The sequence below is a fragment of the Xiphias gladius genome, chromosome 2, assembly GCF_016859285.1.
Source record: "Xiphias gladius isolate SHS-SW01 ecotype Sanya breed wild chromosome 2, ASM1685928v1, whole genome shotgun sequence".
In the NCBI taxonomy this organism is placed as follows: domain Eukaryota; kingdom Metazoa; phylum Chordata; class Actinopteri; order Istiophoriformes; family Xiphiidae; genus Xiphias; species Xiphias gladius.
In genome coordinates this window covers 10,832,216-10,849,478 of record NC_053401.1, presented here as the reverse complement: position 1 = coordinate 10,849,478, position 17,263 = coordinate 10,832,216, and the positions used below count along the sequence as shown (strand labels likewise).

The window sequence follows — 17,263 nt, the reverse complement described above, 5'->3', positions numbered from 1 at the left end:
TTAAGCTCCTGACTTGTATCTGCATGATGTCTATGCATTCTGCCGCGGTCACATTTGATTGGCTGACTGTATAACTGAATAAGTACAGCTGGTCCTATTACAGGGCTCGGGGAGTGCAGACACCACTGTCTTCCTCCGCCATCTCTTAAAAGTACGTGAACACACCACGTGCCCCGCCTCCGGCCCCACCCGTTCGAGTCCCTCAAGTCGCGACGTGAAAAAGAAAACTTCAAGCGGGTGAAGCCCCGTCGGGAAGGAACGCAGGACAGCGCGGAGTGCGGGGCCGCGCGTTGAAGACCACTTCGCTCTCGGGGATGCGACTGGGACGAGGACTATGCGCGAGAACGACATTCTCGAGATGGACTCCGTCTCCTACACGGAGGAGTTGGAGGGGGACACTGAACTTGGCATGATAGACGAAGTCGGTGAGATGTAACTATGTGGTCTTTCGCACGGGATCTGTTGTTTGTGGGCGCGTCTGCTGCGTGCGATCGTGGGCAACGGGGACTTGATCCCGGGGTCACGTCCGTGTAATACTGGTGACACGCGGTCACACCAGCCTCTGGGAATGTTCCCACCTACTCAACAATCTATCACCACTCTAGAAGTTTGTTCTCAGTTTTAACAGTGATGCGTCAGTGGGTGGAACTTTTAAAGTGGGTTAAAAGCTGCTGAACCATAACCAGATGTATGTAAATGTATTCCTATGATATTTAAATACAGTTTGTGTGCAGTTTCTGTTACTTTTTTAAAGATATAGATTTTAAAAAGAGTACTCATGGTGGTCTTATAACGTGTATTGCAGTCAGATTAAACTACCCAAGAGTACATGAAGTAATTACAACTCGCTTCCGTTTGACCAACTACAACATAAAAATGCAGCTTAAATGTTGGTACACTGGTCATGACAATCCAACATAACACTGACATGCACCGTGTCACTGCCTGAGTGCTTTTGCTCCTGGCGCATTCCTCGCCGTCGCTACTTTCACTTATGTAAGAGGTCTGCTTGAAATGAGTAGTTCATGATTTCCCCGTAAAACACAAACACACTATTATTTGCCAATTCCTGCCATCACGAAAGACGAGTCCCTTTGTGTTGCCACCCCCTCCCTTTTTTTAAGGGTATATACAGAAGAAGTAAAATATCAAGAACTTAAGCTGTGAGTATGGGAGTCGGTGTAGCGTTCAAAACAATGCGCGCTGCGTGTGTGACAGAACTCCAGCGGGAGTGTGGTGCACACACAGTCCAGAATTTACTTCATCACCAGCTGAACACATACCGCATCTAAAATGACATGGCATCTAAAATTCCTGTTTACTTCGCAGATGTTGACATTGATAGCTAGAAGCGATGTCATCCCTCTGCTCTCTTTTGTTTTGTTGCGTGTCTCAAATTCCTCACACTTCAAACTGGGGCCACAACTTAACTGCCACATAGATCAAAGCCTGGCTTGTCTTTGGGAGCACATGTGAAAAGAGCCAGTGTTGGGAATATACACCCACACCAAAGTATGTTGCAGCGTCTGCACAGCTGTCAGCCCCAAACTCTCTTATTTTAGGGGAAAGATTTCTCAATCTCTTAGCACCTTTGTGTTTGTCTTTTCCACAGTGACACACTGGCGGATGCTGCATGCTTTTTTTTTTTTTTCCACTCACAGCTCACTTACAGACAGATGGTCCTTTGGGTTACTATTCGTCGTTGTCAATAATTTGGAAAAGGCCCTGACTATATGGAAATTACCATTGCTTTTCACACTGGCACACAGTGGGTATGCTGAAATGCTCTGTGTTTAATGGGGCCTGTTTCCCATTGTAGTAAATTATTAATGTTCACACTTTGCAGCCAGTGAAAACAGCCGAAAAACACAGTGGACCGGCTCAAATAATACTCGTATGGTTTGTTTCAACTCAATAACATGCACAACTGCGCGAATGAATTATCGGTGATCCTATTTCACACGCAAAACATAATACAATAACAGGAACTGTCTGCTATTACTGACGCAAGATCTTAGAGGTGGTTCTGTTCTGGGGAAAAAAATCGCACTGGACCTCTACCAAATGTCATAAAATCCCCCCTTGGTTTGACTCAGGAAAAAATTGCCCTTAATAATCGGGGACACTTGCCGGTGGCTTGCACCAACTCCTGATGAGTTAAGTGTTTAAATGTTAGCTCTGAGTTAGAATGAAAGGTGTATCATGCACCTTAATGCTGCAAGAAAAAAAAAGGAAATAAATAGAATCCAGTTTGGCATGGTTGTTACAGAGGGTGTACTCCTGAGAGGAAGTGAGGGGCGGGTGGGTGGCTTGCTTACTCAATGTAGTTCACATAGGTTTGGTAATGGTGTTTTCTGATGAGTTTGATGACTTTTTTTCCTTTTAAACAGCGAATCCTAATATACATTAGATCCTTACCCTACATGTGCTATTACAGCGAGGATACAGTTTACTGTGAGGATTTAGGCCCATTATATGTTAATGTCAAAAGAGTTTGGAAAAAGCAAAGTCGTATTTAATGAGCAGTGACTCCACAGTTAGGTGTTACTATGGCCAGTGTTTTGAAAACATCTGTCATCAGTCAGTTTCCTCATAGTTTTCCACTTCAAAGGAAGGTCTTACAAAACGTTCCATATTGGATGATGTGTCATCTGTTTTGTGAAAAAAAGAAAGGCACTTATAATACAGTTATGAGGTTGATAACAGAGCGTACTGCAGTTTGTTGGTTTGATATTATTGTTGTCAGTGGTGTGAATACTCAGTGCTGATTTCTTAGTGAATTTTTGGGGAAACAATGCAGTGCTCAGAGTGTTGCTCGCGCCGCAGTAGGCAGTGACCTGTTTCTTTTCTTCTCTTTTTTTTTTTTCCCTACTGAGTATCATGACCCAGTGTGGGGGTAGTTGTCTGCAAGCAGTAAAAAAGTGTCCAGAACAGCTTGATGTTTGGATAATCAAGTTTGTAACAGGAGAGTCACTGGTTCAAACCTTCAAACTGTTTTGGAAATGAGCAACAGTCAGACTTGCTTCACTGAGCAGTGAGGACATTGATATTGTCCTGGTCAGTTTCCAGGTGAGAACGTAGCCGTATGAAGAACAGGGGGGATGTAAAGAACCTGTAAGGTCCCCAGTCCCTTCCCTGGCAAATAAAGGTCAAACAAGACCGAGTCTACAGCCATTCTAACTGTTGCTAATCAGCACCAAACATGAAGTAGCTGAGGCTGATAGGAATGACGTTAATTTTGCAGACATTTTGTCATAAACTAAAATATCCGACAAATTAAAATTTTGGCCTCGATGATGTCACTGTATAGAAAGTTAAATTATTGTTATAATTCATCCTGAGGGGAACGTGAGTGTCTGCACCAAATTTCATTACAATTCACTGAATGGTGGATGAGGCATTTTACTAAAAAACACATATATTAATGTCATGGAGGAAAGTCAGGGGATCCCCAGGGTCAGTAGGATTTAATCCTCAGATAAACCGGAACTCTCAGGGGTTTAAAACATGGCTCGTGCTAGTCTGAACACGGGTTCTCTGGCAGAACAAGCACAGCTTCAGCTAAACTGCAGATCAATGGTAGCTAAGCATCATGTATGCTGACGTGACCTGATGAGGTTCGTCCCTCACAAGTGATTCCGGGAAGCGCCCACATCGTGTATTTCTCGAAAAAATGGTAATTCAAGTAATTTGTTTCAGCAGTCAGCTCTCTGATTTTCCAGTTCAGCTGGCCGCATCATGAACTTCTTAGAAATTAATTTAGAAATACAACTGGAGCAATATGCAATGTGCGTTTTTATCAGTTATATTCTAGTTGCCGTTGCTGATCATAAAAATACATTTTTGTTTTCGTATCAGTCTGTGATTACAAATGTACAACATAATGTAGAATATTTTGCCCCTAAAATAGTAACTTCTTACACTCTAGTGCAGTATCAATGATCTGTCAAATATTTTTACAAAAAAATTAGAGAGGCAATAGTTCTTACGATACATCTGTGTTTTTGTTTTTTTTTTCTGGCTTTCTGACTTTTTTTGAACTCAGATCAGATAATCAGTAACCCCCTCTCTGGCTGATGTGACTCAAATGTTTTCACACAACTGTATTGTGTAGTGTCGCCTTCCTAAGGTCATTCGTGGTGAAAAATGTAGAGTTTTAGAATTAATTAGTGATTGGAGTTGTAGAAATCAGCATGTGGCAACGCAGCAGCCCTTATAAGTCTGAGTAAAAATACTTTACAATTGAACAGTACATTTCAGTATCACAGAGGATAGTAACAGTAAAATTAAGGCAAACTTTTGAACTATATATGACTTTGAAATTATTATTATACTAAATAACTATGAATAAAACCATAAAACAAAACTCACATTCAGTAAATATACATATTATTATACATATACAAATGCATAAAATGCTTAAATGTCAAAAAATGGGATTTCTTTGATTATTATCATGTGTGTTTTCAAATCTATGTGTCTCATCTGTTTTGTTTTCTGTTTTTTACAGTTTATCCTGAGGAGTTCTTACCAACCTACCAGTCTATTAAAGAAGGAACAAGAGTAGCCAAAACACAACTGGTGAGTCAGCACAATAATGCCGGTGTCAGACAGCAGTTTATCAATCACATGTAACCTAGGGATATGCGGAGTAGATTGACAAATTGTTGTAATTAAGTTTCCATACAACCCAGGGGCCTAGCCTACATGTGGGAAGAAAAGTCAGTTGTGTCTTACAAATATCAGGTACATATATACCTGTATTTGCAGCTATTATTATGGAAATTCTCAAGGGAGAATTGTTTAGCTCCTGCAGCACCATGAGACACAGTTGCTCACATGAAAACCTGCAAGTAGTTACATACGCTTGCAAAGGACTTTATGAAAACCTAGTGGAGTCACAAGTTTGTCTGTGTGGAGAGAGAGAGGGGGAGAGTGACAAAGGGCGGGTGTTATAATGTTTGTTGACTCTTCCCATTTCTCCTGCATGGCCCACATCCCAGGTTCAATAGGCTGGTCAAGGTCGCTAATTAAAACAGTATCTCTGCACCGACTTACCGCACACTGGCCTTTCTGTCCCGCTCTCCGTTCAACATGTATGACATTATGGAGGAAGAGGAGTACGAGTTTCAGGGGACAGACTTACCTGATGAGCCTTGTTTTTGCCCTCAGGCCGAGTTCAACGACAAACCCGACTCCTTATTCTTCAATGATGGTGTGAGGCGGATCGATTTCATGCTGGTCTATGAAGATGAGGAGAAGAAGGAGTATGACAAGAGGCACATGTTCCAGCGACGCAAGGTAGGTCTTTCATTTTTAAATGTCTTTAAGCTGGTTGGTTTGATACGGTATATCAAATTAAATCTGCAGGTATTTTAAGCATTGCAAATGGTGCTCGCATAAAATGGAATCCGAAGTCTACTCACAAAAAGTAAGCATCTGCGTTTTAGGATTTTGGGATATTTTTTGCTTTTATTAGATAATTTACAGTAGAGGGATGATAGGAAATGTGGGGGGAGAGTGGCGGGGGAATAAAGGTCCACAGCTGGACTCCAACTAGGGACGGTGAGATTACTGGGGCACTGGAACACATTGTATGTTTTATGACACATACAAACTGTATTGACTCTTGCCTGTTTGTAAAGGGAGTTTTTATTTGCACCAGGATGGCATGGAACAGCTTAGCATACATTGTTTTATATGGTGCCTTTGTGCTTTACTTCACGTTCTTTCAGCACTCGTATTTTAGCTCTGGTGTGTTCAGTACAGCTGCTGTTTAGATGGAAGATGCGGAAATGAGGAGGCTTCCTCCGTCACTCAAATCAGATCAGCCTGGTCATAAGTCTCCTTATCTAATCTTGAACTCCGCCTAACCTTATTGTTTTTGCCGAATTTTCTCAGCCCAGAAATCTGAAACTTTCACAAAATACAGGATAATTTGGTGCTACTGCTCTGTCATAACATCATAAATATGATAACATGCCACCTATTTTTTTTTTTTTTTTAAACATCACAGATGTAAATTTCAGGGATCTGTGCAGTGACTGAAAAGCACAAACACTGAGACATGAGCTGACATACCCAGCTCATGTCTTGATGCTACCCACGTCTTTCACAATAGGTTTACAGTGAGGGATGTGTAATATAAGGCTTTGGAAACACTGTTGATCCGCAGACCTTAGTTACCTGCAGTGTTGCAACTGTTGCCCTCAAGTGGTTTCGGAAATGGAGACTGTGCTCTGTGAAGGCTAAAATCCTGAACTGTTAATTGGCAAATGGTAAAAGTAGTGAATGGAGGTAATGGACGTAGGCGGAAGACATCTCTAGAAGATGATGTGTAAAGTGTTAAAGACTGGCCAGTAGAGCCATTGCACGTCAGAGCTCATGAGACTCCAGAGAGGGATAAGGAGTGCGGCGGTCTCTATCAGGCACACCCTTTACTTTGCCTTTCTAAAGCCAAACCGGTGTCAAACAGGAGTTGCAAAACCTTTTGAGCCTGCTGTGAATCTTGACTGCTGGAAGGGTGTGGTTCAGTTCAGATTATGTTGGCTAAATTGTTATCTTAAAACGATGCCGAATCTACTTTGAAATATTTTATTATGTTTGTATAAATTTACGTACGCTTATGGATTCCCTGTGCCTCATGAAAACAGGTGTGGCTAAAACAGGCAGCAAAGGTATTTGTGTTTGACTTTGCCATCATTCCGCGACATAATAAGATTATGTGAAAACGAATACAGTTTGCATTCACTCACTGAATTCAAACTGTGGATCAGACTGAATTCTCTTGGATGATAATGATCTCAACTTATCAAAAAAACGCAGTCTGAACAAGAAGATTTAATAATTTACTTCATTGTACCTGAGCATTTTGATGAGCTACTTCTTCTATTACTTGGATATTTTCATATTGATATATTTATATATTTTTTTTAACAAATTCAGTGCTCTGTAATGTGCTTTTTGTCTCTGGGAAAGCCGTGTAGCGGTTCAAAGTGGATCCTGGATTCAATTCACCAACAAGAACCTGCTCAGACTTGCTGGCAGTATTTCCAGTCATGGGGCTTATGTACAGTGTGAATAATGACAGTGCTATAGAAATGGAAATAGAAACTGTGAGCTGTTAACTCTAAAATTAGCTTAGTCATCTCAAAACAACAATATTGATTAAATTTGATCACATGAAGGTTATCAAGGTGATAATGTGTAAATAGGCACATTCTCCACGATAAATACCACAATAGAAATATGTCTTAGACTTTGTTGTGTCTTCCTGAAACACTTCTGCACAAACAGTGAGTAATGCATACAGTATAACTACAGTACATCCCGTAGAGAAATTGAATCATAATGGCCAGAGAAAAGGGGCAAGCAATAAAACTAGAAGCTCACTGAAACTCTTTTCTGTGTTCTTCTCTGTAGAGACGGCGAGAGTACTTTGAGGCCAGCTTGATGAAGATGGGGATTGAGCTGGAGGCCACACAATCTGTACGTAGATTGCACTCAAGGAGTCTTTGCAAGGTTTGGTTTCCCTCCCCGCCTCTCTTATTTCAACTCAACCCCCCTCTCGTGTTCTGCAGGTAGTAGATGATAAACTGATGTTCGTCAAGGTCCACATGCCATGGGATGTGCTGTGCACCTACGCCGAGGTCCTGCACATCAAGCTCCCTATCCAGCCCAACGACCTGGCCTCCCGCCCCTCCCCGTGGCGCTTTTTCTCCTGCATCACCAAGCACTTCTACCCCAACGAGGAGCTGATCAGCAGGGAGACCGAGTTCTTCACCGCCCCCTTTGAGAAAGACCGTCTGGAATACTTCTACATAAAGGACAAGGATGTCTTCTTCACTCCATCCATGAGAAGCAGGATGGCAAGTTGTCACATGTTTTTGCAGTTAGTTCAGGCTTCCAGCAAGTTTTTTTTATGGGTTTATTTTTGGCAATCACGTTGGCCTAAGGATCTCTGTAGGGTTGTAAACATTCTTTAGGCAATAGATCAAATTATTTTATAAATATAATGAGAGCAGCTCAAGAAGAGGCCTTCTTGTTGACATCACAGAAATCATGTTATCTCCGCTGTACTTACATATTGATTGTATAATAACATAGAGTATGTGAACAGAATGCATGCATAAAGAGAACTTGACCAAAAATATGATGTTATTTTTCTTTTACCAGGCATATTACATCCTTAGTCGTGCCCCCTATGAAATAAGAGGAAATATGAAGAAGTTTGGCATCACCAAACTGCTGGATGGTGGAGTGTACAAAGCTGCTTATCCCCTCCATGATGTAAGTGGCCCTGTTTTTCTACTTTTATGTAGCTAAATGCATGCCGTAGCGTTTTGGTGACATTAGTTTCACAGTAAAGTAAGATATACTATAATATGTATACAGTATGTATATGCACAGTTCCTTTGTTTGAGTTATTTCGTCTCTTGGCTGTTACAGTGCCGGTTCAATGTCAAGTCCACAGAGAAGGACTGCCCCAATGAGAGATTTCTACTCTATCAAGAATGGGCTCATCCCAAAAGCTTCTACAAGATGCAGCCACTTGACCTAATAAGGTAAACACAAGCTATATGTTCTCTTCACAAAAATTGACTGAAGAATGCTAGAATTACTCTTTCATGACAGTGTTTGAATTCAGTAGAGCTACGGCAGTTATAATTCAATTTTTTTTTTTCCACAGGAAGTATTATGGGGAGAAGATTGGCATTTACTTTGCCTGGTTGGGTTTCTACACAATAATGCTCGCTCTGGCTGCTGTTGTGGGACTGGGTTGCTTCATTTATGGATACAAGACTCAAGAAACCAGCACCTGGAGGTATGTTTCCTCGTAGATACTCCTCACAATGTCCCAAACATTTTTAAGATCTTGTTGATTAACTCATTATATATTCAACCTTATTACATATCATTATTTTAGTGATAGTGTCAAAGTTCACTCTTAAAATTGGAAATAGTAGTTTGACCAGAAAAAATCGAGTCCACTTGCCACATTTTTCCAGTACTTTCAATCGCATCTCACTGTCTTCATCAGTGAATGGAGTTTGCTCAGTTGTCATTGAGATGGCTCAATTGTCATCATGTTACCCAAGCTATCCATGTCGTGTGACTGAAGTTCTATACTTAGGTCATGGGAGCTGTCTCCATGACAACTGGGCAAATTGCAACCACTGATGAAGACCTTGAAAAGGCATTGGAAATTTCAGAAATGATAGTAAGTTTACCTTGAGTGAGGATTTTTTTCTTTTGTTTTTTATCAAATTAATCAGTGTAGTTCAACATGCAACATTATTTTGCAGTATTTTTTATTTAAGAAGGACACTTTATTTTGCTATTAAAGTACAACACAACCGTACTAAACCTATTTATCTCTGTGCTGCACAACTATTTCTTTATAAAATGCTTCATTTTATAGACTTCACTTTCTCTGTTCTGCAGCAAAGAGGTGTGCGACCCTGAGATTGGAGGAAATATAGTGATGTGTCCGCAGTGTGACAGGTTCTGCAATTACTGGAGGTTAAACACCACTTGTGAAGCATCAAAAGTGAGTGCTATTTTATTTCAACATGAGGTAAAACTCACTGATGTCACTCAGTATGCCCTAAACAAAAAAAAAAATTGATTATATTGTGTAAAAATGTAAGATTTTGTGAGCAATGGGCTTCAAAATACAGTATTTATTATATTACGGTAAAGGTAGTTTACCTTCTTGTCAAAAAACAGTAATATCCACTGTACTACATTCACAAGTGAGCACTGAAGTACAACAAAAGTAGGTATGGAAGAAAATCAAAATAATTAGCTTTTTTTGAACTTTTTGTTTCTGAGGATCGTCTTTAAATTGGAACGCCTCACCTTGTGGCGAAGACAGTTCTTATTGCACGAGTATATGATACAGTTAGAGAATTTACATATTTAAATGTACGGGGCTGCTTTTGTTCTCCAGTGTCATTTGGGATTTTAACTTATTTGCATCTCAGCCGAGCAGAACTGTGACCGTGTTTGTTTTTTTCCCCTTTTTATTTTTAGAAACTTTGCATATTTGATAACTATGGAACCCTGGTGTTTGCAGTTTTCATGTCAATTTGGGGTAAGTTTTATATAAGTTTAATAAGATATCCATTTTCATCTATTCAAAACATTTCCCGATATCCTGAAGATGTATTTATGATTGATAATGTGAAATTATTTATTTTGGGCAGTATTAAAGGCAAAACAATATTTTACTGTGAATATGGTTTTGTTTCCTTCTTTCTCGTGATCACCCTGCTTCTTTGTTCATGTCCCTGCTGTAGTAACTTTGTTCCTGGAGTTCTGGAAACGTTACCAGGCAGAGCTGGAGTACGAGTGGGACACTGTGGAGTTTCTGGAGCAGGAAGAGCCGCGTCGCCCAGAGTATGAGGCCAAGTGTATCTACGAGAGAAAAAATCCTGTCACAGGGGTAAATCACACACACAGCCTCTTTTTTTAATTTGGTTTTTATTCATTTGAAGCTAATAATATATCCCATAGCCAGAATATTGTTTTGTGATCATAGAACTAAACCAACCGAGAAAGATTTGAGGATGGTATGAAAATATGGATTCAAACAGGTTTTCTCAGTTTTGGTTAAAAAGTAAAAAGAAATATAAACTTCTTGGAGGAACTATATTCACCAAATAATTTAAAGTCATCCCATGTTGTTGTTAAAACCCAACATTTCATAGTGTCTGTTTGTGATTTAGGTAAAAGAAAAAGTGCCCTATACAACCTGTGGACGGTGTGTTCGGGTGTCAGTAGGAATCGGGACAGTCCTATTCTGGGTAATGCAAATAAATGCCCTTTTCTTTCCACTTTATTTTTTGCTAATGCTTTTTTTTTACTAGTCTGTATTCCGTAACAATTTTTTCATGAAGTTTCTGTCAATAAATATTCAATTTAGTACTAATTGTAGGGAAAATTGTAATTAGTTTGAGAGAAAAGGTCAATTTAAATCGATGTAAATATTCACTCATCAATCATTTTTAATATTTAAAACTTAACTCTCCATATATAGTGAATAGTATGTTTGCATGTAGACAATAACATGTTTCTGCATGTTCGGCTGACATGATTGTGCAGTGACTTAAAGACTCTTAGGTTCTTCTAATTATTTAATTTATTAATATGGAAGTGTACGAATTGAACATCGTCTCTGTTTTGCCTATAATTAGCACCAAAGACGTAGTTCTTTCCAGGAAAGTTCTTGGAAATAATAATGAAATTATTCAAAGACTGATCCATAACTTAAGCATTTTTTTTCAATTTCAAAAACACAAGGCGCATTATTCTGTATAATTGTTCTTTGTCCTTTTAGATTCTGTTGATCCTTGCGTCCATTGTGGCCATCACTGTCTACCGCCTGGCTGTTTTCTTTACATTCTCAACTAGACTCAGAAGTCAGGAGCTGAAGGAGTTGGAGCCATTAAAGGAGTACGTGACACCTCAGATGGCCACTTCTGTTACAGCTTCCCTCATCAGCTTTGTTGTAATTATGATCCTCAATATTCTCTATGAGCGCGTCGCCATCTGGATCACTGACTTTGGTAAGTTTGAATTGTACGTCTGCCCTTTCCTTACTTGAACGTGGTTTAATCCCAAACCCTTTCTTGTCTGGCACGCAATAACAGAACTTCCACGGACCAAGACGGACTACGAGAACAGCTTAACCCTGAAGATGTTCCTCTTTCAGTTTGTCAACTACTACTCTTCCTGTTTCTACATCGCCTTCGCCAAAGGGAAAGCAGTTAGCTATCCTGGAGAGCCCGTTTATCTTTTGGGAAAATATCGCAACGAGGAGGTACTATTTGTCCGTCTAGCTGTTACATGTCTAACTTACTAACTTGTTATTTTTGACTCTTAATACGTGTCTTGCTTCTGCAGTGTGATCCTGGTGGTTGTCTGTTTGAGTTGACGACGCAGCTCTCTATCATCATGGGCGGCAAAGCCATCTGGAACAACATCCAAGAGGTCTTGCTACCGTAAGTAGTCAGAATCTAAGACCTCTTTTTCGTCAAATATGAAACAGGTGACAAAACAAAAGTAATACAGTTATGATGGAGCATGTTTCCATGACGTTAAACATAAGTTAATTTGCTGCTTACAACAGGTGTCAAGTCCAGCGGGCTAATAGGGCTAATTATACATCAACACCCCACCGCCACACAGAGTCACTGTTATATGATCTCGTCCGTCACTCCACAGGTGGATCAAGAATTTGATTTTCCGCCACTGCAACCGTGCGGCCTATGAGAAGGTGATTCCTCGCTGGGAGCAGGACTACCAGCTCCAGGCCATTTCAAAACTAGGACTGTTCTATGAATATCTTGAAATGGGTAAGAGGGGGAATAAAACTCTTCTTCAGTCCCTTCATCTGCAACATTTATGTTTGCACATGCTGCTCTCAAGTTTAAGCTTCATGTAATTATAATGCCATTGTTTACTACGTGGGGACGTACTGTATGTATATATAAATTACAGAACGGGTACTACCACACAAACTAATTCCTACATACAGTAGTGGTTAGATGTTACAAAATGTTTACACTGAACTGACTGGGGTCACTGTTGCATTGCTAACTGGACTAATTGACAGAACTAGCTTGCTACTATATGACCCAGTGGTAATATGGATAATAGTTGAGATATTTATTTAGTCATTTATTTAAATATTAAAATACTGCTTAATTCTATTTTTACGAAATAGTTTTGACATTTTGGGAAATACACTTATTAGCTTATAGGCGCTGGAAGATGGATTTTTTTTTAACTTGAGGCAGAGCCACGCTAGCTGTTTCCCGCGTTTGCAGTCTCAATGGTAAAATAAGCGAGCCGCTGGCTCTAGTCTGCACTTAATGCAAAGACATGATAGTTGTATCAATCTTTCCATCTAACTCTCGGGAAGCAGGCAAAACACAACATCAAACCAAGAACAGGTCACGTGCTTGCCTTCAGCTACGCACACTAACTGTTCCATTAACTGAAAAAAGAAAACTATAAAAGATTTATAGTATGCAGGGCCTGCTCTCAAACTATGGCTGTCAACAATGTGTCAGCTATTACAAATAGAAAACAGTATTGTATATCTTGCAACCCGATTTCGTAAAGTGGTTCGAAACTAGCTAGTAATTTACTAAGAACGTATGAGGAAATTTATACACAAAAAGTAATGAATATACAAACACCTGGTGCAACTGAGTCCTGGGTCGTCTCAACAGTCTGTTTTCTACATGTATCTTGTCTCTCACAGTCATCCAGTTTGGCTTTGTGACATTATTTGTGGCCTCCTTCCCTCTGGCTCCGGTCCTGGCTCTGGTCAACAATCTGTTTGAGATACGCGTTGATGCTTGGAAAATCACCACTCAGTTTCGCCGCATCGTGCCAGAGAAGGCCCAGGATATAGGGGCCTGGCAGCCCATTCTTCAGGGCATCGCCATCTTGGCTGTTGCAACAAATGTAAGTAACTGTTGACACTTCAGTAATTAGTTTATTAGGTACAGTTGTAAAAAAAAAAACACTAAAGGTTCTGTCCTTTGCATAATGTTCATTTTTTGTTGAACCTGTGTCTTTGTCAGTTTGTTTGTATAATGCAGTCCAGTGAAATACAGCAACAATCCCCTATAGCCTCAAAAATGACCATCTATTAGAATCTACACCTTTCTGTCCGGTCTACCTATTTAAGCAATGACTCACTATAGTCTCATGTGATTGATGCAGAGGCACGTGCCAGAAACCATAAAAATTACATTGACCATGATTGTGAGAGTGCCATTTTCTGCTTTCACTACATTTACTCAGTGTCTTGGTGTGTCAACAGGCCATGATCATTGCTTTTACATCAGACATGATTCCACGCTTGGTCTACTACTGGTCTTTCTCTGTGTACCCATATGGAGATCACTCTAACACCATGGAGGGCTATATCAACAGCTCGCTGTCTATATTCAACACCAGCGATTTCTCCAGCCAAAGCAAGCCCATTACAGATAACAGCACACTCATCACCACCTGCAGGTACGAAGACTGGCCCATCAGTGTGTGCGCTATTCAGTTTTCCCTTGTTGGATTGTAAAGAGAACCTAAACTATAATCCGTTTGAAAAATGTCACAAGTTCTTACATATTTAATATAAATGTAAATATGTATATATTGAGGTTTAGTTATAAAAGTGTTCCCTTTCGTAATTTATATACATGAAAGGACACAAACATGATTCTATTTCATTTTCAAAGATATTATTTATAATGTTGATGTCATAAATTATTCCCTAAATACATATATAACATATTGGGAGAGACAAAACTCTTGAGTTACACAGTAATATGACAAAACTCTTGCAGACACTTAAAAAGACATAAAAAAATTTGGCACTTGCAATAGATGACTGGTGTCAGGAAAAGTTGTGTGGCAAGTCATTTTTGTGTTCTGAAAGAAACTATTAAAACTTTTCATTTTTAGGTATCGGGATTTTCGGTATCCTCCGGGGCATCCCAGACAGTATGAGCACAATGTCTACTATTGGCATGTGGTCGCAGCAAAAATGGCTTTTATAATTGTTTTAGAGGTAGGTATAAACATAACAGGAAATCTCCCTGACACAAAAAAAATATATTATTAATGATGTCTTCTCCTTTTTTTTCCCTCACAGCACATTGTTTACCTTACCAAGTTCATCCTGTCCTACATGATCCCAGACGTCCCATACGCTGTCAAAGAACGGATCAAACGAGAGAAATACTTGACCCAGGTTATCCTCCACGAGACCAACCTCAAGCTGGTGACCAAACGTTTGAAACCAGTCGATGACGAGACTCTCGAGCACACAGAAGTGCAAGTGGGAAAGGAGGAGATGGAGCTTGATTTCTAACACGACTACCCAGCACTTGCCCGCACGTATTTAAATACTGACAACCCCCGTGCGAACCAGTTACAAATTAAGACAAAAAATAAGGTATGGACTTTCGTTAAGGAAAATGCGTAGCAACCAGTAAGACAGAGTTGACGAAGTTTCTTAAGGTGTTATTGGACAAAGAAAGGAAAAACCACTGTTGTCTGCTCTTCATCCGTTCAACACGTCCTGAAGCCAATGACAGCTGACAGCGCCAGTGCAGAAACTAGGGGTGGGACAAACAATTGATACAGCAGCCTATTGCACTACCTTCTCCATACATTGGCACAAAGTGTCCCAGTTTTGGTGTTAGAGTTGGAGTCTGGCAATAATTGATCAAATTTGAATTCTTAGTCTATTTAGCTTTGTTTTACGCACAAAAAGTGACACATTAAGAGAAATGAAACCTTTAGCAGATAGGTTACAATTTTAGCTTAATGGCTAGCTGTTGATTTTTATGCAACCTGATTTGGATGTATGAGCAAAGGGAAGCAGGGAAATCGGTGCCTTACACTGTGAAGTTTCATACTAAATAACAAAAAACAATTTGGTGGATTAAGCATGAAAAAAACCTCCTCTTACTGGTTTTTTCCAGGGCCATCAATCATATCTCCTGGTCTTAATCAGCAGATAGAAATTTGCTCAGTTGTCATAAAAATGAATTTTTTTACACTCAAGCTCAGTTAGTGTTAAGATTTCATCCAGGGAACTTGTATGACTTCTGAACTATGTTTGATAAGATACAATATGGAAGCTTCGGAAAAAGCTACTAAGTATACCTTGAGTTGGAATTTTTTTTTTTTGTTGTTGTTGTTTTTTTGCCAAAACATTTAGTGTATAATCTTACACTAGGTGTCTTCTGGATTTACGACTACTTAAAATTATAGCTTAGCTATATCAGCCCGTAGGACTGAACCTGTCTCGCATTATCTCACTCCGTGCTTTAAACTACATGACGGGGGATAAAAGCTTTTACACACAGGCAATTCACTGCTTGGTAAGTGCCACTGCCGGGTGATTGTTTTAGTTAAATGTTGTCCTAAAATATCAGTATTATTATATACAAAACCTTTACGGCAGTTAAGCCTTTGAATGCAGTGTTGATAATTAAGTGTTTTTTACACTTCAATCTGTTATTAGAACTAAAGAGGTGTAGTGATCTGTCAGACAGCTCCCTATCTTACTAAAGTTGTGAGACACGTGGCCTTAGAATAGACACGGACGAACCTTTCACTGCATCTGTTGATTAAATTTGCCTCAATTTACACTCTATAAGCATTTTTCATTGCGTTACTTTAGAGACAATTCACTTTCGGTTCAGTCGATTAAGGTAAATTAAAAAAGTAAATTAAATGATCACAGCCATGTGAAGCGGTTTAGTTGATGATGTGAGTACAGTCTGTCTCTTTCTTTATGCATGTACTCTCATCTCATCTCATCTCATGTTCTGTTTTGCACTTTTTAGAGTTACAGTCTCGTGCCTTGACCACTATACAATATTTTGACTTCATGTGGTATCCTGTGTTATAGGCAATACAGTAATTTAATCTTCTCCTGTGTCATTGCTGATATCTTAGACCAATACATCTGCTATATTATTGCCTCGCCTTGTAATTCAAACAATGGTACTATAACCAACATGTATGTAAAAAGTTTCATATCCCAGAAATATCTGACTATGCATATCTATGTTGTATTTTGTTTTATATAGTGCCATTAAATTGTTTTATAAAAAAATGTCCCTAATTTTTCTAAATTTTTACTTTAAAGTCTTTAAAAACTCTAAAGATTAATTAGCACCAAACAGTGTTAGGATCCTATTGAAATCGCAATGTTTATTATTATTGGTATTATTATTATTATTGTTGTTGTTGTTGTTGTTGTTGTTGTTGTCGTTGTTGTTGTTGTTGTTATCCCTTGAAATGAATCGCATTTTTGAGAGGCTAAAGATGCTCCAAAACTCAAAAATACTTTGCACATGCATGAGACATGGTGAAAGTTTACATATTTTATGGGTTTTGTTCATGGGTGTTGAAAAATGACTCAGTAGCGCCCCCCTACAAAACTTCATGTATGAAATTCAGTAGGCACATGTAACATCCCCAGACATACAAAAAATCCTCTTGGAGCTATAACCCAACAGGAAGTCAGCCATTTTGAATTTGCTGTACAATTTGGGAGCTGTTTCTGCCATTTACAGACGTTGTACTTTAACGCACTCCTCCTAGAGAATTGAATGGCGTATCCGTGGCAGCATGGCAAATTTTGAAGTTTCACTGTGAAAGACGATGTTGAAAAAATTAGATCACATCGCCCAATCTGCCCCAATTTCCACATTTGTACGTTGAGTCC

At 39.4% G+C, this 17,263-nt stretch overlaps 1 protein-coding gene across 1 annotated transcript; it reads left to right on the top strand.

Annotated features, from left to right (window-relative positions):
• Positions 1-207: 207 nt before the first annotated feature.
• ano6 (anoctamin 6) lies at positions 208-16,622 on the top strand. The gene is made up of 20 exons (XM_040143881.1): positions 208-425; positions 4,511-4,581; positions 5,173-5,301; positions 7,423-7,488; positions 7,581-7,868; positions 8,176-8,289; positions 8,449-8,564; positions 8,690-8,824; positions 9,445-9,550; positions 10,036-10,096; positions 10,302-10,447; positions 10,731-10,808; positions 11,342-11,570; positions 11,655-11,824; positions 11,908-12,005; positions 12,229-12,359; positions 13,274-13,479; positions 13,841-14,037; positions 14,482-14,587; positions 14,672-16,622. Exons 1-20 carry the CDS (start codon positions 335-337, stop codon positions 14,888-14,890), a joined length of 2,757 nt encoding a protein of 918 aa, XP_039999815.1. The 5' UTR covers positions 208-334; the 3' UTR covers positions 14,891-16,622.
• Positions 16,623-17,263: the final 641 nt, after the last annotated feature.

Coding starts and splice junctions, on each gene's coding strand:
- ano6 (XM_040143881.1), top strand. CDS start 335: ATGCGCGAGAACGACATTCTCGAGATGGACTCCGTCTCCTACACGGAG. Junction 8,825..9,444: donor CAAGAAACCAGCACCTGGAG/GTATGTTTCCTC, acceptor TCTGTTCTGCAG/CAAAGAGGTGTGCGACCCTG. Junction 10,809..11,341: donor TCGGGACAGTCCTATTCTGG/GTAATGCAAATA, acceptor TTGTCCTTTTAG/ATTCTGTTGATCCTTGCGTC.